This window comes from Hemiscyllium ocellatum, chromosome 7 (genome assembly GCF_020745735.1).
Source record: "Hemiscyllium ocellatum isolate sHemOce1 chromosome 7, sHemOce1.pat.X.cur, whole genome shotgun sequence".
Taxonomy (NCBI): Eukaryota; Metazoa; Chordata; class Chondrichthyes; order Orectolobiformes; family Hemiscylliidae; genus Hemiscyllium; species Hemiscyllium ocellatum.
This window is the reverse complement of record NC_083407.1, coordinates 67,371,145-67,396,812: the sequence shown is the minus strand read 5'-3', so window position 1 is coordinate 67,396,812 and position 25,668 is coordinate 67,371,145. Positions and strand designations below refer to the sequence as shown.

Sequence of the window (25,668 nt, the reverse complement as noted above, 5' to 3'; positions counted from 1 at the left end):
CATATTCATTATATCCATGCTAAACCGGGATATTTTTGAAAAGTCCGAGATTGTGTTGACTGTTTTAGTAGACTTTTTTTGATTAAACAATAAACAAATGTGGAGCACTAAATTGATCCACCTAGATAGTTGGACTTCCAATTAGGTCCAGAGGCTTGACTTAGAGGTGCTGGTGTTGGACAGAGGATTAGAATAAAATTTATATGTATTTTACTGTTTAAAGTCTCCACTGATTATACAAATACTTTGTGTAGCATTCCCCTCACTATACTTAAAAATTAACATAGCAATACCCAAATATTCTAATTGTGGCTAAACGAGGTTGTATTAAGAAAGGAAAGGAACCATTTACATCTTTGTAACACTTAGCAGGTTGAAATTAAACCTCACTGTTTCCATTTAAGAGGTAAAAAAAGCAAATTTGTGATCCTAATGATGCATGAGAGATGTCTGACTCCATATTGGCATATAAATTGTTCTAATTGCTGAACTGTAATGTTTGATCAGAATTTCATATATGATTTATTAAAATGCGACCACAGGCATGAAACATTCTTTCCCCATCAATGAATAATGGAAAGAGCTGTTGTTGCAGCAGATTACACTGATTGCATTGAATTACATTACTGTTGAATTCCTGTTTGAATGTGACAGTAGAATAAAGTTTGGGCTCTCAAATTATAGCAAAGAAAACTCTCTTCTGTTCAAACTGGTCTGTACAATTTTGATCAGTATTGAAATGAGTATTGACTGCAAATTTTGGTAAGTACATTAAAATTTGACCTTTGAGAGAAAGCAGTGATTTAAAGTGTACAGAATCACAGTCAAATATTAGTATAATATTTCATTATTATAATTTGTGTAGTTTATTATGGTAATATATATTTCTTTCTCACATCTGCCATCTTAGCCACATTATTACAGTTTGTGAGTGTGGTAATTTAATGGAGAGAGCTTTTTGATATTAGTTATGCTATTGGGCAAGTGATCCAGGTGTATGAATTAATAATCCAAAGAATATGAATTAAAATCCTACCATGACAGTTTGTGAATTAGAATTCAATTTGAAATAAGAATAAATAAGTACATGTTACCATGAAGCATAAACCCAACTGATTCCTGTAAAATGAAAACTACCACACACTTTCAAGTAAAGAATCAATACTACTCCATGCTGAACATAGCCTGAACGTAGCATGGATGGTAACAAGTACGAAGAATCTACTCTGTAGGGTGAAGACATCACCATCTGTTACCAATCATAACCCAATGGTGTCTTCACTAACTGAGCAGTTGGGAGTCTAAAAGGACATATCTACCAAGATGGTCTTCTAACAGTTGGTGAAATAATCTACATGTGGAAATAACATTGACCTCATCCTCACCAACCCATCTGTTGTCTGTCCTGATGCATGGTAGCATTAGTGGATGTGACCAGCAGACAGAGTTCTATAATGACACTGAGAATGTCATCTGCTGTATTATGTGGAAATCATGACCATACTAAATGGGATGGACTAAGTGGTAGATACAACTCAACACATGCACACATGGCATTGTGAGCCATGAGCAACAAAACTGCATTACACTTGTTCTGTAACTACGTAGCATGTCATATCCATCACTGCTCCATCAGCATTATAGCAAGCGACGAACAATTTAAATCTTTGTTTGAGAATGGAAAGAAAAGATGGTGAGTTGTGGGTCTTTGGAATTCCTTGGCATGGAGAGCCATGGGGTAACGTCCTTATGTAAATTTAAGGCTGAGATCAATTCTTGATCTATTTGGGAATCGGGGTTATGAAGAAAGGGCAGGAAAGAGGATGTAAAGAATATTGAATCAGCCACGATTCCATTGAATGTGAAGGCCTACTAATGTTCCTATTTCTTATGGTGACTCTTATTTATGGATCAGGTGTACTGAAGTGAGAGATCACCTTAGTTCAGAAGACCAAGATGTAGAATCAGTTTGGGCGGAGATAAGAACTAGCAAAGGGAAGAAGTCGCTTTTTTTTAGATTAGATTACTTACAGTGTGGAAACAGGCCCTTCGGCCCAACAAGTCCACACCGACCCGCCGAAGCGCAACCCACCCATACCCCTACATTTACCCCTTACCTAACACTACGGGCAATTTAGCATGGCCAATTCACCTGTTTTTTAGATTAGATTAGATTACTTACAGCTGTGAGAGTTGTTTATGCATCCCTAACTGTGAGTCAGAGACACAAAAAAAGGGACATGTAAGAAATGTGCTGTTAAAATCTTGAGAGTTCAATCTTCATATAGGTTGGGAAAAAATTGACAAAGATAGCCTAAGTGATGAGTTTATTATTTTGAATTTATTGAAAAAGGAAAGGAGACAAAAAGCATCTAACATTGGGAAAATGTTAGTGTCTGTTGTAAAGAATGGAATAACGAAACCTTTAAAAATACATAATGTAATCAAGAAGAATCAGCGTGGCTTCATGATTGGGAAGTCATGTTTGACAAATTTATTTGATACTACAAGGAGATGATAGAAAGAAAACAGTGGATGGTAATATATTTGCATTTCTGACAGGCATTCCATAAGGTCTGCACAAAGTCTACTTCATACAATAGGAGCTAATGGTGTTGTGGTAGAATATTAGCATGAATAGATGATTGGCTAACTAACAGGAGATAGAGAGTTATGATAAAATGGGGGATAGAGTATTTTCAGGGGTTGATACCCTACAACTAGTAGATTGCCATTAGGACTAGTGCTGGGGCCACAATTATTTACAACATATATTAGTGCCTAGGGTGAGGGAAGTAAATGTGCTATCACTAAGTTTGCAAGTGACACAAAAATAGGTGGGAACGCAAATGGTGGGGAGAACACACAGTGCTTGCTTCGGGATATAGACAGATAAACTGAGTAGGCGAAAACTTGGCAAATGGAATATAATGTAAGACAATATGATTATGTACCTTGGCAGGAAGAATAGAAGAGTAGACTATTATTTAAGTAGAGTTATAGAGCGTAGATTCAGGACTTTAGGCCCACTATGCCTATGCTGATAACCAAGCACTGAATCCCAATGACCTGCACTTGGTCCAATGCTTACTGTCGATGCCTGTCATAATTTTGTATACTTCTGTCAGATCCCCCTTCTACCTACTGTCCTCCAAAGAAAACAAACAGTCTATCCAGTCTCTCCTCATACAACTGAAAATTTTTATCTCAGACAACATCCTGGTGAATTTCCTCTGCACCCTGTCCAGTACAATCATGACCTTCTGTTCGTGTGGCCACCAGAATTTTCTCAGTTTTCCATCTGTGGCCTAACTAATGTTTTATAAAGTTGCAACAAGACTTCCTTGCTTCTGTATTCTACTCTCCGACTAATGAGAGCAACCATTCGCCTTTCTATTGACCTGAGCTGACAGTTACAGGGGTATATGGACATGTACACCAAGGTCCCTTTGTTCCTCAATATCCCTGCAAGACCTGCCATTCACTGTGTATATGATTCCCTTATAAGACCTCCAAAAATGCTTCACTTTGCAATTATCAGGATTAAATTCCATCTCCATTCTTCTGCCCAATTTATTATCTGATCAATATCAGATTGTAGCCTGAGACCATTCATCTATCGATGGCTTAGTGGTTAACACAGTGCCAAGGGCTCAGGTTTGATTCTACGTTCAGGCAACTGTGTGGAGTTTGCACATTTTCCACATGTCTGTGTGAGTTTTTTCCATGTGCTCTGATTTCATCCCACTGTCCAAACGATGCGCAGGTTATCAACAAAACCCCCAAGTTTTGTGTCATCTGCAAACTTTTAAGCTAATTAATTAAACTAATTAAACCTCTACATTCACATCCAAGTCAGGTATGTCATTTAAACTGTCTATATCCCGAAGCAAGCACTTTGTGTTATCCCCATTTGTCTTCCCACCTATTTTTGTGTTGATTTGTTATGTACACAACAAACAGCAAGCGTCCCAGCACCAATCTCTGTGGTACACTGTTGGTCACAGGTTTCCAATTACAAATACAACTCTTCACCACCACCCTTTGTCAGATTAAAACACATCAGCATGGATTTAGTAAGGGGAGGTTGTGCCTGACAAAACTGTGAGAATTCTTTGAAGAGGTAACAAGTAGTTTAGACCAGGAAAACCCAGTGGATGTTATCTATCTGGACTTAGAAAAGGCCTTTGATAAGATGCCTCCCGGGAGGCTGCTGAGGGCCCATGGTGTTCGAAGTGAGCTACTTGCATGGATTGAGGATTGGCTGTCTGACAGAAGGCAGAGAGTTGGGACAAAAGGTTCTTTTTCGGAATGGCAGCTCATGAAAAATGGTGTCCCGCAGGATTCAGTGTTTGGCTAGCACTTGTTCATTTTATATATTAATGATCAGGATGAAGGGACTGGGGGCATTCTGGCAGTTTGCTGATGATACCAAGTTACGCGGACAGGCAGGTAATTTTGAGGAGGTGGGAAGGCTGCAGAAAGATTTAGACAGGTTAGGAGAATGAATTTCATCAGCCATTTCCTGGACCAATGTGAGCAAATGAGAGGTCTTCCACTTTGGAAAAAAAGAATACAGGCATGTACTATTTTCTAAACGCTGAGAAAATTCATAAAGCCAAAGCACAAAGGGATCTGGGAGTGCTAATCAAGGACTCTCTAAAGCTTGACTTACAGGTTATGTCCATGGTTAAGAAAGCAAATGTAATGTTGTTATTTATCTCGAGAGGATTGGAATATAAAAGCAGTGATGTGCTACTGAGATTTTATGAAGCTCTAGTTAGACCCCATTTAGGATACTGTGTCCAATTTTGGGCCCCACACCTCAGAAAGGACATACAGGCACTGGAACGTGTCCAGCAGAGATTCATGTGGATGATCCCTGGAATGTTAGGCCTAACGTATGATGGACGACTGACAATCCTGGGATTGTATTCATTAGAGTTTAGAAGGTTGAGGTGAGATCTAATAGAAACTTACAACATCATGCATGGATTAGAAAGGGTGGATGCTGGGATGTGTTTCCATTAGGTGGGGAGACTAGGACTAGTGGGCACAGCCTTAGATTTAGAGGGGATCAATTTAGAACAGAAATGAGACATTTCTTCAGCCAGAGTGTGGTGGGCTGTGGAATTTATTGTCATGGAGCGCAGCGGAGGTTGGAACGTTAAATGTCTTCAAGGCATAGATTGATAAATTCTTGATCTTGCAAGGAATTAAGGGCTACAGGGAGAGTGCGGGTAAGTGGAGTTGAAACGCCCATTAGCCATGATTAAATGGCACAGTGGACTCGATGGGCCGAATGGCCTTACTTATACTCTTATGTCTTATGGACTTTGTAAACCAATTTTGGATCCATTCTTGGATCCCATGGGTTCTTACCTATTGGACCAGTTTTCCATGTGGACCTTGTCAAAGGTCTCTCTGAAGTCCATGTAACCACACCAATTGCACTAGCTTCATCAATACGTTTGGTCACCTTTTTAAAAAACTTCAATTAAGTTAGTCAGACAGGATTGCCCTCGACAAATCCATGCTGACTATCTTTGATCGATCCCTGCCTTTCCAAGTATTGATTAATCTTGTCCATTAGAATGCTTTCCAATAATTTCCTTAACACTGACATCAGGCTAACTGGTCTGTAATTACCTGGCCTATCCCTGCTGTCCTTTTGAATAAAGGAACTACATTATTTATCTTCCAGCCATCCAGCACTTCACCCCTTGCCAGTGAAGTTTTAAATATATTCGCCATTGCCCCAGCAATCTCCTCCTTTGCCTTCCATGGGGATTTATGCACCTTATGGCTATTAAAACATCTAATACCTCCTCCTTTTTAATCTTAACATGCTCTAGATCCTCACCATCCCAATAGTTATCCCTGGCTGCAATGATGAAGGACTGCCAAAAGCTGTAGCACAGAGGGGTTTGGGGGTTGATGTGCATGAATCACAAAACACGTGTGTGTGTGTGTGTGTGTGTGTGTGTGTGTGTGTGTGTGTAGCAGATAATAAGGAAGGCAAGTGAAACCTTTTATTTCAAATGGAAGGGATAGTGGAATGGAATACAAAATTAACAAAGTCTTGCTATATCTATACAAGGCATTAGTCAAAATACTGTGAACAGTTTTAGTCCCCCGATCTAAGAAAGGATATTTTAGCATTGGAGGCAGTTCAAAGAAGTTTCACTATGTTGATTCCAGTTATGGAGGGACTATCTTTATTAGGAAAGGTTGAGTAGTTTGAGCTTGTATTTATTTCAGTTTAAAATAATGAGAGAAGAATGGCGTTATTGAAACAAAATGGTTCTTAGAGGATTTAACATGGTAGATATGGAGAGGTACTTCCTACTTTTAGGAGCCTCTGAGCAGAAGGTATAACCTCGTCATGGGGGTCATCCATTTAAGAGAGAGATGAGAAGGATTTCTTCTCAGGGCAGTGAATCTGTACATTTCCTTACCATGGAGCGCTGTAGGGGCTGGTTCGTTAAGAATATTCATAGCTGAGATAGTCAGATTGATAATCACGAAGAGAATCAAGGGTAAAGGGGGGGGGGACAAAGCAGGAAAGTGAAATTGAAGATTATTAGATTAACCATGAGCCCATTGAATGACCTACTTCTACTTCTATGTCCATGGTTTTAAGGTTCTACCAAAACAAAGGCACAAGTTTAATTCCTGATTGTGCTTTTCACACTATCTGACCTGTATGATATAGCAGAATTTAATCACATCTTCTTGTATTTCTGGCCAGTAAACATGTTTTAGTACAGTATTGGGTCTTTTCCTGAATAGTTAAGAACACATCATTGGAATTTTAGGAGCCACTCATACAATTTTGTTACAATACTCAGATGGAACTTCCACCTGATTGCCTACTCTCTATCTCTAATCAATTGATATTTGAGGTGGTCTCAATTTCCTCATTAATAATTGCAAAAAATATGACTTAGCTGTTAGTTCTTATTCAGTTTGAGAGTGTTGTTTGGTACAGCTGTCTGAATTTAGAACCTATTTATTGCATTTCTACTAGAGAAGATGGGCTAAACAGGCCAGCCTTACTCCCCTTTTCCCCCCATTCATTCTTATTTAAAATTTCAAAAGATTGTGTCTGATTACTGAATTTCCACATCATCTCTTGTTTTCATAGACTTCTCTTCTTCCTGACCAATTCTATACATGTGAGATTTAGTCACAACACAGTGAGGAAAGAACTCAGACTGGCAGTAAGGCAGCGGCATGGTGGCTCAGTGGTTAGCACTGTTGCCTCACAGAGCCAGGGACCCGGGTTCAATCCCTGCCTCGGATAACTGTCTGTGTGGCGTTTGTATATTCTCCCTGTGTCTGCATGGGTTTCCTCTCTCAGTCCAAAGGTGAGCAGGTTAGGTGAATTGGCCATGTTAATTGCCCACAGTGTGAGATGCATTAGTCAGGGTAAATGCAGAGTAATAATACAGAGTAGGGGATTGGTGTGGGTGGGTTGGTGTGGACTTGTTGGACTGAAGGGCCTGTTTCCATACTGTAGGAACCTAATCTAATCTAAAGGTAAGCTTTTATTTCTGTTGGCTGTTCTACAACCCTCAGTAATGCCATTTTTCTCAACTAGACAGGTCATTCCCCAAGATGTAGTCAGTTCTTTCTATTGGGATTTGTTGCCCATCTCCAACTACAATTTCTTAATTGATTAAGTTACAGTATATAAGGGAACCAGTTTGTACCTTTCATGTATACACATATATATGTACAACCTGAATAAACTCGACATGATTAATTTTGGAAGATTTAATTTGAATGCGGAATATAGGGTGAAAGACAGAATTCTTGGCTGTATGGAGGAACAGCGGGATCTTGGGGTCCACGTACATAGATCACTCCCAGTTGCCACCCAAGTTGATAGGGTTGTTCAGAAGGCGTATGGTGTTGTGGCTTTCATTAACAGGGGGATTGAGTTTAAGAGCCACTGGGTTTTGCTGCAGCTCTATAAAACCCTCGTTAGATCAGACTTGCAATATTATGCCAAGTTCTGGTCACCCCATTATAGAAAGGATGTAGATGCTTTAGAGAGGATGCAAAGGAGATTTACCACGATGCTACCTGGATTAGAGGGCTTGTCTTATGAAGAGACGTTGAGTGAGCTAGGGCTTTTCACACTGGAGAGAAGTAGGAAGAGAGGTGACTGGATAGAGGTGTACAATGTAATGAGAGACATAGATAGCCAGAGACTTTTCTGCAGGGCAGAAATGACTGTCACAAGGGCTCATAATTTTAAGGTGTTTGGAGGAAGGTACAGGGGAGATGTCAGAGGTAGGCTTTTTACACAGAGTGATAGGTGCGTAGAATGCACTGCCAGTTGTGATAGTAGAATTGGAGACATTTGAGATATTTTAATGACTGCTGGACAAGCACATAGACAGCAGTAAATTGAGGGGTGTGTAGGTTAGGTTGTTCTTACATTATTAAAATAAATGCTCAGCACAATATTGTGGGTTGAAGGGTCTGTACTGTGCTGTATTTTTGTATGTTTTATACCTCCAATTAATATTTTCTCCTTCATTGACCATTCTAGAAGGCAAATTGTATTATTAGCTAACTTCAATGTCTTTCATTATCTTAATTGGTTCACCACCTTGATTTGAGGAGTAAGGAAATACCTCTCCTTTTGAAATACAATATTCAGCTCCTCTAGAGGTTGGATTCTCTATCAGTAAATACTTCAATAATTATTTTCTTGACTGTCCTAAACCATCTTTCCCTCTTGCTAAGTTCTAAGGAAACATGCTTGCTTTGTACAACAGCTACAGTTTAATAACTATTTCCTTTTCCGATGATTTCTTAGCCATTCCAACTATTGCAATCAGTCTTCCATTTAATTTCTTGCAGTTGGCTTTGGTGTATCCAGTCTTATTTCAATGAAAGTGTACTATTTTCTTCACTTCTAGATTTCAGTTTTTTTCCTTTATTACCTTGAAGTCCAATTGTTTGCTCCTTAAGACCAGTACTTTTTGTATCGGCAGCATTTTCCAATCCTCCAAATTCCCTGAGGATTCCCATATCACTTTTAACTGAATGTTTTCTAATTCTGCTATGACATCTCAAGTTCAGGATTTCCTCTCTCTAATTCTAATTGTTGGATGATCACTTTAAGCATTTCATCTGCCAAATCTCTCAGTTTAATCTTAGGCAAAGATTGCAAATGTTCCACTGTTATGTTTTCTACTCCCAGAAAATTTCTAACAGCATACAAAGGCATTTAACCTTCCACATACCTGTTAAATAAAACTTAGATCACTCTTAAATTCAATGAATTCAAATCCCATCTAAAAACCCCCCACATTGTGATGTCAGCTGATGGTTATTACTGGACAAGTCAGATCTCAAAATGATATATTGCTTGATAGATCGTATATTTAATTTTTTTAGTTGGTTAGCATGTTGGTTATTCACTGAAACATATTGACACAGTCTACGCATATTCTTGAGCAACAGAACAGAAGTTCATTTTTAAAATATCATGGAGAGAAGATAATTTGAAATATTTGAACACAATCTCGAAACAAAGTTTCAACTATTTCCCAACACCATCCATTACAGAGAATGCAACCCAGAGAATATGACTCTTAACTCAGCTCTTTAAAATCTGTACTTGGTTCTCCTGCTTGGTTCCCATCATAATTTAGTCTAAATCGTTTCCCCTATAATATCGCCCTGTGTGCATTATTGTTTTAAGTGCCGCCTTTCCTTTTCTCTGTTGATTTTCACCTATTCCAAGGATGTTTTATGTGTCTTCTGCAATGACATTTGTGAGATAAATGTGTCTGTGCACCAAACAGCCCCAGGAAAACTGATGTCAGTGGAGATCTGGGGTATTTCTCCAGTGCTTAGTAATACCAAACACAAAGAAAGACATCTTGGCTGCAAAATATTACAAGTAGAATCTTCAGGCTAGATTCAACCACCTCTTACTGCTTGATCAATTGCTGTCCCTCCATTCATAAAGTCAGAAGTGAGAATGTTTAGCAATGTTTGTACAAAATGTTCCGTTTCATTTGCAATTCCTCAAGTACTGAAACATGCAGCAAACTCCACACAACAGCTTGTGCTGGTAAATGGCAAGTAAAATTTGCATCACACAAATGCTCTGTCTCCAACATCCCAACATGATGCTACCTCCTAAATCTCTGTCATCTTTACGTACACTCCATCTTTTACAGCCACCTATCAAGTTTCTGCCCCTACATAGTACTGAAACTGCTGTTGTCAAAATCACAAATGACATTCTATGTGACTGTAGCAAAAGTAAATTATCTCTTCTCTTCCTTTTCAATCTGTCTACAACATTTGACGTAATTGGCCATACTATTACTCTCCACTATCATTTATATATGTGGATATGCAGACATCCAGTTCCATTCTTATCTGTGAAATCCTAACTAGAGTATTATGTGCAAAGGCCTCTCTTCTCAGTCCTGTACCCAACTCCTCCAATTTCCCCAAACACCTTTCTTGGCTCCTTCTTATTTCTCATATGCATGCTGTTCCTGACGCTATTATCAATAATTAATCAATTACCATATGTATGTTGACAAAATTAAGCTTCATCTCACTTGCTTTCATCTGTCTTAATCCCTGCACAATGGTGATGGGCTGAGAGTTGGTAGGGCTGGCCGGATCATTGGAGTGCACATTGGAGGGTCCCTCTAACCACATAGGACCGATGTGGATTTCACCAGTTTCCTCTCATTTCCCCTCTTCCCACCTTATCCCAGATCCAACTTTGCAACTCAGCATAGCCTCTTGAAATGTCCTACCTATCCATCTTCTTTCCCACCTATCTGTTCCACCCTCTTCTGTGACCTATCACCTTCACCCCCACCTTCATGTACCTATCACATTCCCAGCCACCTTCCCCAACTCCCCTCCCATTTATCCCTCAGCCCCCTTGGGCCACAAGCCTCATTCCAGATGAAGGGCTTATGGTCAGCTCCTCGGATGCTGCCTGATTGGCCGTGCTTTTCCAGTACCACACTCTTCGACTCTGATCTGCAGTCCTCACTTTCTCCATGTCATCTTTGTGGAGCCTGTTCTTTGGAACTACAGCCTTAGCATTAGCCATTGTAATGGTTAAGCTAATGAGCTGTCAGCCTTTTCACTGGGCCAGCAACTAGAGAGCTGGCCACCCTTAATAATTAGGCAACAATTCTAATTATGGCCTCCTAATTGTCCACCTCAGGCAGCCTGCTATCCCTGGTCCCATCTCACACAGAAACAGGGCCAATTCTTGATTTTAGCCACCGTGGCAGGGCTTCCAAGTGAGCAACAAAACTTAAGAGCGTAGTTTTCATATCCTGGTTGCTGAATCCATCCTGTCCATGGTGACTTTCTGAGACTGAACTGTTTATAGCATTGTTCTATTTGACTCTGAGCTAATTTCTGGGGTTTAGATTAAGGTGGTGCTGAAAAGCACAGCAGGTCAGGCAGCCTCAGAGGAGCAGGAAAATTGACGTTTCGGGCAAAAGCCCTTCAGGGGTCTTTGATGTTTGAGATGGTGTTGAAATACTGTTTGTTGAGAGTATGAATTCTTCTTAGAATATAGTACAGAAGGGGTCCTTTGCAGCTCTGAGATTGTATGGCCCTCAGCTGAGGCAGGGCTGATTGTAGTGAGGCTAAGTGCTGGCGCATTGCTGTGAGTGTGGAACGGAGGATCCAGAAGGAGAACTCTTTTGAATTTGTAGTCTGTACTGGTTGTCCTGTTTGGTTCCAAACTCTGCTGGTTTAAATGTAGTCCGGAGTCCATGTGGGATCAGTTGGTTACGGAGGCAGGCACTGAGGAAGCAAATGTGGCTGTGGTAGCGAGCCTGTTTCAGTACATGGTTGAAGAGCTTCAGGGCAGAGGAGGTGACGTGGGGATTGCAGTGAGAGAGAGAGAGAGCCTCACAGGTTCTTGTGGAAAGAGGAGGAGAATTTTTTTTAAGGTAGGCATCCTTGCAAGAGGATTCGCAGTAAGGTTAAAGTCAACTAGGCAAAAGTGAGGAATGCAGATGTTGTAAGCCAGAGTTTAGATTAGAGTGGTGCTGGAAAAGCACAGCTGGTCAAGCAGGATCCGAGGAGCAGGAAAATCGATGTTTCGGGCAAAAGCCCTTCATCAGGAATTTCCTCAACTCTGGAATTCCTTCTCTAACTCTATCCTATTTAATGCTCCTTCTCCCTTTAAGATGTTTCTTAAAATCAACTTCTTTGACTAAGCATTTGGTCATCTATCTTCATATCACTTAATGTGGCTCATTGTCAAATATTGTTTGACAATACTGCGTCTTCATAACATGGCCACACAGGTTGTGTAAAGACTTGTAAATCCTTCCATCATGTGCCAACGGCAGGGTGATCAACTGTGTGGTGAAAAGAATGTTGGAATCTCTAACATCCCTATCCATAACTCCAGGATACATTATGCACATAAAGATGTGTGTTTCCACAATTCTGACTCTTTGGTGGGACAGTTTGCTCAGCTGAACAGCCAGCCAGACTCCAATATTGCCAACAGCACAGAGTGAATTTGGGACTTTGTAACCTTGCTATTTGAGTGGGACAGTCTTCAGGCAAATAACTTCAAAACAAAACTCCTGCAATGTGCTTCAGGACATTTTATGATGCTGCAGGCATAATATACATAATTGACCAGAAACTGAACTGGACTAGCCATATAAGTACAGTAGCTACAAAAGCAGGTCAGGGGCTAGAAATCCTGTAGCAAGTAACTCACCTTCTGACATCCCAAAGCCTGTCCACTATCTACAACGCACAAGTCAAGAGTGCATTGGAATACTCCTCACTTGCCTGGATGAGTGCAGCTACACAACACTCAAGAAACTTGACACTACCCAGGACAAAGCAGTCAACTTGATTGGTACCACATCTGTAAATGTCTATTTCCCCCAACACAGGCACAGTAACAGCAATGTGAACTACCCACAAAATGCACTGCAGAGATTCACTAAAGCGCCTTGGAAAGCAACTTCCAAAACCACAACCACCTCCATCTTGAAGGATAGGGGTAAAAGATACATAGGAATATCATCACTTGCAAGTTCCTCTCCAAGCTACTTACCATCCTGATTTGGAATTATACTAATGCTCCTGTAGTGTGGTTGAAACAAAATCCTGGAATTCTTTCCCCAATAACATTTGAGTCTGCTTATAGAATATGGACTCAACAGTTCAAAATGCCTGCTCACCATCACCTTCTCAAGGGCAATTAGGGACAATCAATAAATGCTGGCTGGTTGGCAGTGCCCAAAATTCATGAGTGAATAAAAATAATAAATGCAAGTTATTGTTGAATGGTTCATCTCTGGACTTCTCAAAGCTTCACCTTATTTGTCATAAATATAAAGGGATATTCTCCACTTATTTAGATGAATGCAGCTGCAGTAGCACTCAAAAGGCTAAGTAGCCCAACCACTACATTAAGCATTGACTTCACTCGCTATCACCATACCTTAGCTGCTAAGTAATCTATTGACAGGTTGCAATTTGCCAAGGCTCCACCTCAATCGTTGACCTCCACATTCTAGAAGAGCAAGAGCAACATGTGCATGGGAACACGATCATCCTCAACCTTTTCACCAAATTGTGCATCCCAACTTGAATGTATATCATCGATCCTCCATGGGTTTTTAGTCAAAATGCTGAACTTGCTACTTACAGCACTCAGTACTTCTACCATATGAATTGCAGCAGTCCAAAAGAAGGCTCAATCTATTGAGTACAGGAGATGGGAGGTCATGTTGCGGCTGTACAGGACATTGGTTAGATCACTGTTGGAATATTGTGTGTAATTCTGGTCTCCTTCCTATCGGAAAGATGTTGTGAAACTTTAAAGGGTTCAGAAAAGATTTACAAGGATGTTGCCAGGGTTGGAGGATTTGATCTATAGGGAGAGGATGAACAGTTTGGGGCTGTTTTCTCTGGAGCATCAGAGGCTGAGGAGTGACCTTATAGAGGTTTACAAAATTATGAGGGGCATGGATAGGGTAAATAGACAAAGTCTTTTCCCTGGGGTTGAGAAATCCAGAACTAGAGGGCATAGGTTTAGGGTGAGAGGGGAAAGATATAAAAGAGACCTAAGGGGCAACTTCTTCACAGAGGGTGGTACCTGTATGGAATGAGCTGCCAGAGGAAGTGGTGGAGGCTGGTACAATTGCAACATTTAAAAGGCATTTGGATGGATATATGAATAGAAAGGGTTTGGAGGATATGGGGCGGGTGCTGGCAGATGGGACTAAATTGGATTGGGATATCTGGTCGGATTGGATGGGTTGGACCGAAGGGTCTGTTTCCGTGCTGTACATCTCTATGACTCTAATCAATTTATCATGGGCAGTTAGGTATGTGCAACAGTGCAGGCTTTTATAACATTGCCCATATCCCCCAAATTAATATAACAATGAAATCTAAATGGCAGTTGCCAAGTTAGTCATCTTGAGTCCGTCCATGCCCCGTGACCTTTTAAAAATAATATTCTACAACAGGATTTGAATTTCCTTTTGCAGCCTGAAAGATAAGTGTAGAAATGTAGTATTTGTTGTCTGTAAAATTAATCTGATTTTGTTTGATGTAATCAATATTAATGGTGAACATACATGTCATGAAAAATTCAAAGCTAAAGCTGGGTAAACAAAAAATGCTTTTATTCCAATGATGGTTAATTCAAAAAGAACCGAAATGAGAAAATAGTCAATCAATCTAAATTTTATGCATAAATTTTATTAGGTCTGGAGCTTAACTCCGAATCCTTTGATCTGCAATCAGTTGAGTGCTTTGTGGATTTACACTGTAGCCTGAAGGTACATTATACAAGAAAACTGCAGACCTTTGCTATTGACAGTGATTGCTATGGAGATTAGTCAGTCATAGCTACAATCTGACAGCTCTGCATGTGTTTTCTTATTGATGCGGATAGTGCCTTGTACTGGCATGCATACTGTGCACATATTTTTCCTTAAATCTAAACTCTGTCTTTCTGATGGGCAGAATAATGTTCAGATTTAAACACCAAAGACTGAAATGTTAGAAATATATATGTATATATACATACATTTTTAAAGAATGCTTTAATTTTAAGATATTTGCTGAACAGCAATGATGACAATTTAAAACCATAAAGTATATGTACAGAGACTGGATTTATCTGAGTTATGGGTTCATTATATGTTTATGGCTATGCATTATACTGTAATCACCTACAGTGTGAATAATATTGTGTTCTAAATTATAAAACAAAATACATTAGGGTGCCTTACATTATTTTTAACCATAGTAAATTCAAAACTTTAAGATTTTTATTTGAATACTTGATGTATTGCAAATCATTATCCAAAAGACATTTTTATTAATCTGCTTTTTGGCTTACATTAAGCACTTTTGGTTTTCATGAAAATATTAATTTAGCATACAAGAGAAGCATGTCATTAGTTGAATTATGAGTCAGATATGATATAGGTTTTTAGTTTTAAATCTGGATCCAATTAATTCTCTACAACTGTAGAACAGCTGGTGGCATTTAGACTCTAAACAGTGCTTATTCTCCTGTGTGTGCATCATTAGAATTAGGTATAGTAATCATCCATCGCTGCAAGTAGTTGGCAGGTGAGCCTCAGATGAAGAAATCTAGGCTATAAATAAAAGGTTTTCAGTATTTTGTACATATACTGATGATACTCAGTTTAAAGATCATTTTCTTATCAATGTAAGCTTCCTTCAACTTAAAAAATCAAATAATCTTTTCCCACTATCATGCACTAACATCCTGTTGAGAAGGTGGATAGTCCTAGTTTCTGACTTATTTACGATTTACTGTTAATGACCTAGTGGAATGCCACACGTGTATCTAGTCCACTAGGGAACAAATGGAACAGACTAAATGTTTCCTAATTTAATCAGGTAGCTTCAAGTGACAAGCAACTATTCTATTTAGTAAGTGCGCTTTACTGCTCAGGTTACAATACTATTGAGGAGAAAGTGAGGACTGCAGATGCTGGAGATCAGAGCTGAAAATGTGTTGCTGGAAAAGCGCAGCAGGTCAGGCAGCATCCAAGTAGCAGGAGAGTCGACGTTTCGGGCATGAGCTCTTCTTCAGGAATCTGTGAAGAAGGGCTCATGCCCGAAACGTTGACTCTCCTGCTCCTTGGATGCTGCCTGACCTGCTGCGCTTTTCCAGCAACACATTTTCAGCAGTTACAATACTATTGAGGCAACTTTTCTGAAATCTCTTCTGATATAGTAGCATAGTGTGCTGTGTTGTTGTATCATATTAAGCACAGGAAATCTACTTTGTCGTCCAATTCAAAGGACATTTTCCCATGCTTAACATAGGAGGACAAAAGATGATATGTACTGTCAGATTTACTGTACTATTTCACTTTTCACAATCAATTTGGAAGGATAATATTGATCATGAGTTGTCAACTTAGGTCATAGAAATTATATTACACTAACACAGCAGTAGTCAAAACTAAGAAATGTTAGGACAGAACTTTTAAATGTGAAATTTAAGTATGATGTGGAGGTGCCGATGTTGAACTGGGATGGACAAAATCAGAAGTCCTACGTCGACACCAGGTTATTGTCCAATAGATGTTGGAGCAAATTACTGCAGATGCTGGAATCTGTTCACCTGATTAAGGAGCAGCGCTCCTGAAGTTTGTGATTTCAAATAAACCTGTTGAACTATAGCCTAGCGTTATCTGACTTCTGAAGTTGAAGTATGGTGGCAAACATGTTAGATGGTGCAATATCTGCCATGATCCATGCTTCTTATATCTACGCAAGTGAGATCTTTGGGACAGCTAACTCAGCAAATTGCATGGTGAGCCAACCATAAATTCTTATTGTTAGCAAGATCTTCTGGGTTTGAAGGGTCTGGCACAATATGTAAAGTCAAAAGTCACATGACACCGAGCTGCCTGAGGAATGAGCAGGGGCTCCCAAAGCTCCAAAAAATAAATTTGTTGAACTGTAACCCAGTGTTGTTATTTTTGACTTTATCCACCCCAGTCCATTACCAGCACCTCCACATCATAATACGTGAAGGTCAAAAGGACAGAATTTCAGACATTGCAAGTCAAGAACTGTCCCTGAGACTGTGAGATTGCTATAAAAATAAAAGAGAGCCAGATGATTGGCCCCCAGCTTCAACAAACATGCCTTACAGACTTTGCTGAATTTGGTCATAGGGTGGATATCCTCTTTCCATTAAGTAAAATCAAAAAGCTATCACATCAAACCCATCCAGGCTGAGCACAGATAACTACACAAGTCAGTTCTGTTAGATCCCACAAAAAAATGAAGGCAGAAAAATTGTCAGTGATTTCTGCAGCCCACAAAGGCAGGTGGCTCATGTTCTCTCTGCTACCTCACATTCACAGGATCAACAATTGGTCTAACTTTTTCATGGTGGATATAAAGTGGCGCTGGAAAAAGCACAGCAAGTCAAGTAGCATCAGAGGAGAAGGGGAAAAGCACAGCAAGTCAGCAGTATGCCCAATGGCTAACAGAAATACACTGAGACCTGCACCATATTGCTTTATCTATGGATGCTCAGCAGGCACCCACATAGAGGGGGTGATAGACCCCCAACACTACTGTTTCAGGACACTCCAAAGGTACCCTTCCACTGCACCTCCTTTTACCCATGACCCCAATGCCTCTAGCAGTTCAAACCTCCAGACCAAAATCTTGTTGGGGAGAGACAGCAGAATCTGTGATTCTTCTACAGATTTCAAGAGGAGAAGATTTGTCTTGTATCCTCCTCAAGAGAATGCTGTAAAAATTTCAGGATATGAGATGGCAGTGGCAAATTCACACAATGCAGTGGAGGAAAAAAATGCTGAAATAACAGGCCATTGGTATTTAGGTACTGTCACAGAAGATACTCAGACATAACAAGATAACAGTGAAGGCTCAGCACTCTGAAGCATTGAAAGTAGTGGAGAAACATTCAGAAGGAGCATTCTTAGAATGAGTAATACCTTAGTAGGCCTCATGAGGGAATGCAGTCCCTGATGTGACTCCTTGTGACTTTGGCACAAGAGCCATTTTAGTACATAGATCCAGGAGTGTGATGAAATGTGAGTGCTCACTTTATTACAACTGTTTTATCACTAATACCGGGGTAGAACAAGATTTGTACAGGCATTTTAGCTTACAAAGAGGTTAGGACATCAGTTTTACATGTGAAAGAAGAACTGAACTTTTTATTGTATATGTTAATGTATAATAAAACAAGTGAACACATTACCAATATGGACTAATGTACACCAAGCAGAGGGCTGTCAGTCAACTGCCCAAATGAAATTAGACTTTACAAATATGAAGTGTCCACCTAGCTCAGACATGCTGTGTAAGTGGGTGGCTAGAAAATTCTGCCTGGACTCATCAGAACATTGCCCAGTTTTCCACCCTTTGTTGCTACTTCTTGAATTTCTAATTCTCAGGATCATATTTTCACCTTCCTCTTCAGAGGATTCCTCTTTCCCCTGCATCTCCTGTACATCCATCCCATCCCATTCCTTTGTCAATTCAGATAGTAGTGTGTTGTGCCCTCTACAATAAAGCAGGATACCCTGTTTGGGCTGTACTGCGAGGAAACTCCAAGCCATCTAGGAATAGGGACCTCATCTTCAGGAAATATGTGGTCTGTTCCACAATGGCCCTGTTGGAAGCATGGCCAACTTGGCTGTGCAGCAGCCTGAGGATTTCTTAGAGCTTTTGTGAGCTAGGTTTGGCGGGGGTACCGTTCCCACTCACCAACAGCTTGTATCTATTTAGGGCCTTGCAAAGAGACTGATACATGAGTGCTCCACTATATATTAGCTGTGGCAGCTCTCTATGTACACCTGGAAAATATGCTCTTATGATCACAAGTGGGTTGAAATTTATGGGAAAAAACAAACACTGCTGGTTAGAGAGAGGATACGTCAAAGCTTTATTGGCACAATCAATTGCAACCTGCTACTGCAAAAAGCTCGCAACAGATGGGCAGTCCTCAATCTTTGTATCTTGACTGGCCTCACCTTGGGGAGAAGAAAAGTGGGCTATGGTGCCCATTGCATTGATGATCTCCTGGATGCAATTACAATTAGAAGATTGCAAAATGCCACGGAGGTCTCCAGTTACTCCCCGAAACAACCTGCTCCCTAAACAAAATTTTAGAACAGCGGTGTCCTTGAGAGCTACTGCAGTGGAATTGCCACTGAATCCTTATGAACACAGTACCTCATCCAGCAGCTGTCATAGGTGTAACATAATGGCCTGGGGACATCCTTGGTTATCTTCTACACTGGATGTCAGTTATTTGCAGAAAGTTGCATTGAAATCTGCAGATATGGTTCTGTGCCAGAGTGATCTCCTTTCTTACCTGCTGCTGCTCCCTCTGGGTGCGTGTAGCTGCCAATGGTGGCTGTTTATGTTGGCCTGGAGTAGATGTTCCTTCTGTCTTTTGTGCCTGTTTCTTCAGATTAGGAACAATGGTGGAAACGCTGTTGCATTGCATTTGGTCATTCTTTCCTAAAATGTAGCAAATTGGTGAGAAGTGTAAGAGATTGCAAAAGTATTATTAAAAGCAATCCTTAGTGTAAGCACCAATCTGAAGCTGAATGGTATTTCTAGAGAGGGTAGTATGTAGGTCGCTCAAGGAATGGAGTAACATACTGACAGAGTTCAAAATGATTTATTCTTCCCTCATGTAAGATAGCCCGATAGTGTCCATGTTGCTGTTTAGGCAGTTGCGAGGAGAACCTTCTCCAATCTTATCTGCTCAACACCAGCTCTGTCTACTTCATGTCCTAGCAGGGTTCACATTGTGAGTGAGGATATTGTACTGCATTGACCTGCTGTATTTGAAACTGTACCTCATTCATTTAGAAAGATGAGGTTGTGATAGAGAGTGTCTTGATCTCGGAGATCACAAGGTGCCAATCAGTGTATTATGCCCAGTGTATTTCCGAATTCTGGGCACTGACGAATGTTGACTTGCAGATTCATTTTGGATTGAAGGCAGATGACTAGTATTGCTAAATCAGTTCAGTCACATTGATGCAGTAGACTCATATAAAACTGGTGCCAGTATTATATTTTGCCACTGTTGGGGTGAAAAAAGGTAACTTACTTCAACTTTTCAGGAGGAGCTGTTTTATACATTGAGAGTTGTGTAATTGATAGAAAGCAAATACAGAAGAATCAATATATTTCTGAAAGAAAAATTGAACCAGAATGAGAGTCACAGGTTTAAAATAGTGCACAAAAAACTGTATGTGAGAAAAAAAATTTTCAACAGCGAGTGCTGTGCCTGGAAATGTAGTTGGGGGTAGGCTCAATTGAGGCATTCGAGAACATTGAATGATTATTTGGATAGAAATTGTGTGCATGGGTATGGGGAGAAAACAGAAGATTGACACGAGGTAATGATGCTCGTTTGAAGAGTTGCTGCAGGCCTCCTTCTGTACTACAACAATTCTTTACTACTTTGACCATGCTTGCTGCTGTTCTTGCCGGTTCAGGAAATGGAAAATCACAGTTAGTCCTAAATAAATGCTAAAATACTTTGATTGTGTGTCTATTTTTATATTTATGTTTTGGGTACAATAAAAATGTTAATTAGATTATTTCTCCAGCATAAAGTAAAAGTTGCCATGGTTGTACTTAATGCCACAAATAAGCCATTTCTACATAGTTACAATAACTTAAAACAAAGTAAAAGTGCAAAATCATAGGTTTTTAAATTAGAAAACTCAATTGTAACCAGGGATTGTAAACAAATGCTGCAAAAGTATAGGACAGTGTAAACTACTGTTGATTTTTTCTTTCTTACATTTCTACACAACTAAGTCTCTGTTTTGTTTTTCATCAGATGTAGAAAAGGATGAGAATTCTATAGACAGCCCTCTACCCAGCAGCCCCCAAACCCAAGTCATCCAACACAGTTCCATCAGCACCTCAAATGGTATAAGTTCAACAGCAATGGCAGAGGCTGTTGCTACCTCGGTTCTCACCCAGATGGCAGACCAGAGTTCGGAGATAAACCTACCTGTCCAGTCTCATGTTACCATCGCTCCTTCGTCTCAGTCTCAACCTTCAGCGAGTTGATTGGATAATACCTGCATTACATAAATCAACAGATATTGTCTCAACGGTGACTGTAAAATGGAAATTTGAGCACGGGGAGAACAGATCTCCAAAAACAACTTCTATACTCCAAGTTTAGTGCTTTTATTAGTTGTATTTCAGATGTGGCTACAGCAGTGTAAACAAAGTGAACACTTAACTTCAGCCTTGAAAACAGATATTTTAGTCATTGTTCTTTGATCCACAATGCATTTTCTATTTTCTACACTCAAGTAACATTTAAGTATCTTTTTCTGTCTGTCTTTATGGCTGTGCAGTAGGGGACAAAATTTTTTTGTGAACAGTGTAATTACATTTTAAGGCCACTCTCCTGAGACTGTGAAGAAAAGATCAAACTTTATTGATAGGAAAGCTCAACGTGGACTATCTTGACCTGTAATCCTGTTCATCTGGTCATGAACTGCTCTCCAGAGGTCCAAGATAAACCAAGCCTCTAATCCATGACACGCGAACGTAACATTGGAAAAGTAACGTTTCCAGTGCTTCTTTTCAAACAAATGTTTTTAATTTAAAAATAATAACAAAAATGTTAAATAATTCAATAAAACTTATTCTCCATCTAAACGACAAATTAATAAATCCTTGGACCCTGAACTGGCCGTGAGGGGGCCTCTGTTTTCAGATATAGGAAGCATTTATTTCTTTGCCTTTTCTAATTTGCACATTGTGAAGGGAATGAAAGATTGAAAGAATGTTTGATTGTTAGTAATTTTGTTTAATTAGACTTTTGTTTTGTCATTTTTAATAAGATGTAGTCAATCTGTTTAGTTTTTTTTAAATCTTCAGTCTGAAAAGCTCAGCAACTTTGTTGGGTATCATAATGAATGATGCATATACCAGTGGTCTATTGTTTAGACCAACAGTTCTGTGAATGTTGCCTTTAAATATCACACTGACCTTTGGTGAAATCTTATTTAAATGATTGTGTATACAGATAATGAATATTGATGATTAACATTCCATGTGCCGTTTGATTGTATATTATCTTTCTTCTCCTCAAAACTTCTGTGAAATGATTCATTTTACTAAATGTGCCATCAACACTTGGTCAAACTCAGAGATAATTTGAAATTGGAGAAGCAGAAAACAACTACTAGAATATTATGCATTGACATTGACAACATCAGTATAAAAAAATTGGAAGATAGATATATTTGGACAACAGAATATCAGTAGTTCAAAGATGTCTTCACATGTAAATAAGACTATAGATACACACACACATTGAGCTGCCACAAAGTTGTTTTTAGCAAAATTAACAGGACATGGAATATAATTTCTCCAGTACAGTTTCCAGGTCTTCTAGTTTATAATTGTGTAATTTGTCAAATTAGAATGTAGGAACTGATACAGGATGTTTGACAGAAGCTTCTTGTGACTTTTGGAGAAACTTCTCAACATATAGTAGTAGATTATTATCTCGTGATGGATATCAGTTACACTACTCAACAGAATCAATTTCATAATCCTTGTTTTACAGACTGTATCTGTAGACAAAAAAAATGTATCTTTATCTTGATTGCAAGCTTCCATTTCTACAGAGGTAGCTTGAGGTGTAATCTTCCTCTTTGTGCAATTTGCATGAGTAAGTTCTCTGAGAGAATAAATAATTTATCTAAGAAGAACATGTCAATAAACAGTTTTTAAGTGCGGAAAAGGACAACATTTTTATTTCAAAATGTGAGTTGTATTTTAAGTGGAGTTATTGTGTGTACTTTCTCTTAATACTAGTGCTGCCATCTGCCAAAATCTACTTGTATAGCAGAATTTACCTTTCCATGCTCTGAAATTCAAGTTTTATTGTAGTCCAACAAGACAAGTTAATGATGCAGCACTTAAAGTGACATTGATTCGCTTCTTGGCTTTCTCAAAGCTTAGCTTGAATTTGATTCCAAAATAAAAAAGTCCCATTTTGAGAACTTCTGAATTAATTCATTTTTCCCTTTTATTACGTAGGCTACCCATAATCATGATAATAAATTTAATTTAAATCAGCCATAAGAGATTGTTGGTTGAAAAGTAACACTTTGCAATTTAAATCATTTGAAATACTAAATTAGTAACATAAGCATAATAATGTAAATCAAGTATAAATTTAAATGATTCGAACGTTTAATCCTATTGAAACTATATTATTTTCATTGGCTTCAATAGATTTCATTTTTCATCGTTATAATTATCTGACCTCACTACTCAACATGGTGAATATAGCAAATCACTGAATTTTCAAAAGTTTGTGATTGGAAATTTAAATATTTTTTAAGTTAAATGGTTCTTTAAACTGAAACCAAAGGAATCAAAAGTGATGACAGATAGTATTGCAGATATGTGTGATAGCGCAGGACTGCAGGTGTGATATACTGCTACATCTCCAGTCAGCAGTAGCTGCAGGAAACAGGAGCAGAGAAATAAAAGAATAGGGCGGAAGTAAAACTCCCAGAGTACTTCAGTGAATTTAGTTATATTTTTATGGAGGTGGGCTGAAAAGAAATGTAATTTAGTGTTCTTTGAAGTATTTTCACCCCATTACATTGCTTTGTTCTCTGCTTTCATGTTTCCAGTTGTTTTATGTTCTCTACAGCTGTTAACACACACAACTATGTTAGCCTTCTCCAAAATATTTTCCATTATTCTATTATGTGCGACTATTGAGCTTGGTTCTACACTTGCTACCAAATTATAGTCAGAGTATCTCCAGAAATGGCTTGCCATTTTTCCCCTTTCTCAATATCTCTCCACCCTGGAGGCTCCCTGCCTCCATTCCTGATGAAGGGCTTTTGCCTGAAATGTCGATTTTCCTGCTCCTCGGATGCTGCTTGACCTGCTGTGCTTTTTCAGCACCACTCCAATCTAAACTCTGGTTTCCAGCATCTGCAGTCCTCACTTTTGCCTCATCTACGTAGTTGTCTATTGGTTTCATCATCCCAGATTTAAAGCTACCTTCCATATCAATGCTGACAGTGGCCAGTTCAACCTCCACATTACCTCCCTCAATCTATCCAACATTTGTGTCATATCAGATGAGATGTCCAATACCTAATCTTGAATGAGTTGCAGTTATTTCAAGCTAAGTATTGGCGAAATTGAAGCTGCCAGCTCCAACCATACAATAAACGTCATACCAATGCTTTCCTTATCTCCAGTTGAACAAGCTATTCGCAACAGTGGTATCTTATTCAATTACAAGCTGAGTTTGCATCATCAAGTAATTCCAGTACTGTAACACCACTGTTAGGCTGAGGCAGGGAACCAAGTGCTGCTGAAAATCTCACACAAGCTTTCATCACCCACACAGAATTTGTTCAGCTCAATGTTGATTTTAGTTGATGACCCTTCCATGAAATGCTTTTAGTCATTTTTATTGTTACACATGCTGTATTAATGTAAATAATTAGTTTTGTCATTTCCAGTATTGATTGTTCTAGGAGCATCATGAGTTCCACCTTGCAGAAACTTGATACTAATATCACTTGTTGCTCACTGAGCTTCAAGGTCCAAAAAAAAAACCTCTTTTAATTAAAATGTTCGACCTAATTTTTCATTCCTTTTAAGGCCCTCATTGAAGTTCACATGCCTTATTCTTTTAGATAGGGTGTATTGATGTAAAGTTCTAAATTGAAGTAAGGCCAATTTCGACAATATTTGGCAAGAACTGTAAAAAGTCAATTCGTAGAGGCTATTCTCAGGTAAATGGAAAGTGGGAAGCATTCAAAAATGAGATAACAAAAGCCCAGAGGCAATATGTTCCTGTTAGTGTGAAGAGCAAGGCAGTAGGTGTAGGGAATACTGGATGACTAGAGAAATTGAAGCTCTGTTCTACAAACAGGAGGAAGCATGTGTCAGGTATTCACAGTTGGGATCGAGTGAATCCCTAGTGGAGTATAAAGGCAGGTGGGCAAAAAGGGACAATGAGCTAGCTTTGGCACCTGGAGTTAAGGAGAATCCGAAGAGGTTCTACCCATAGGTTAAGGACACAGTAATTAGGGGCACTTAAAGGTCAACAAGTTTGTGCAGAGATGAGTGAGATACTAAATGAGCATTTTACATCCGTTTTTACTGTGGAGAAGGATAGAAAGCTAGAGAAGTTGGAGAAACCATGATACCTTGTAAAGTGTCCATATGACACAGGAGGCAGTGTTGAGTGTCTTAAAAAGGCACAAAGGTGGATAAATCCTTGGGTCTGATCAGGTGTTTCCCAGAACTTTGTTGGAAGCTAGAGAAGTGATTGCTGGGCCCCTTGCTGAGATGCTTGTATCATTGATAAACATGGGTGTGGTTTTGGAAGACTGGGAGGTGACTAATGTGCCGTTTATTAAGAACTGTGATAAAAATCTAGGGAACTATAGACAGGTCAGCTTAATATCAGTATTGATAAGTTATTGGAGGGGATTCTGAAAGACAAGAATTACATGATTAGGGATGGTTAAAATGGCTTTTGCCTGGGAAATAGTGTTTTATTAATTTGAGTGCTTTGAAGAAGTGACAAAGAAG

General features: G+C 39.2%; 1 protein-coding gene across 4 annotated transcripts in view; it reads left to right on the top strand.

Moving 5' to 3' along the window:
- The window catches only part of atf2 (activating transcription factor 2), a 146,961-nt gene extending 124,159 nt beyond the window's left edge, over positions 1-22,802 (top strand). For all 4 annotated transcript variants that reach the window (XM_060827936.1, XM_060827933.1, XM_060827934.1 and 1 more), the window contains one exon: positions 20,903-22,802. In XM_060827936.1, coding sequence (XP_060683919.1) covers positions 20,903-21,138 — 236 coding nt within the window. In that variant the 3' untranslated portion in view covers positions 21,139-22,802. The remainder of the gene's footprint in view (positions 1-20,902) is intronic.
- The last annotated feature ends 2,866 nt before the right edge of the window (positions 22,803-25,668 follow it).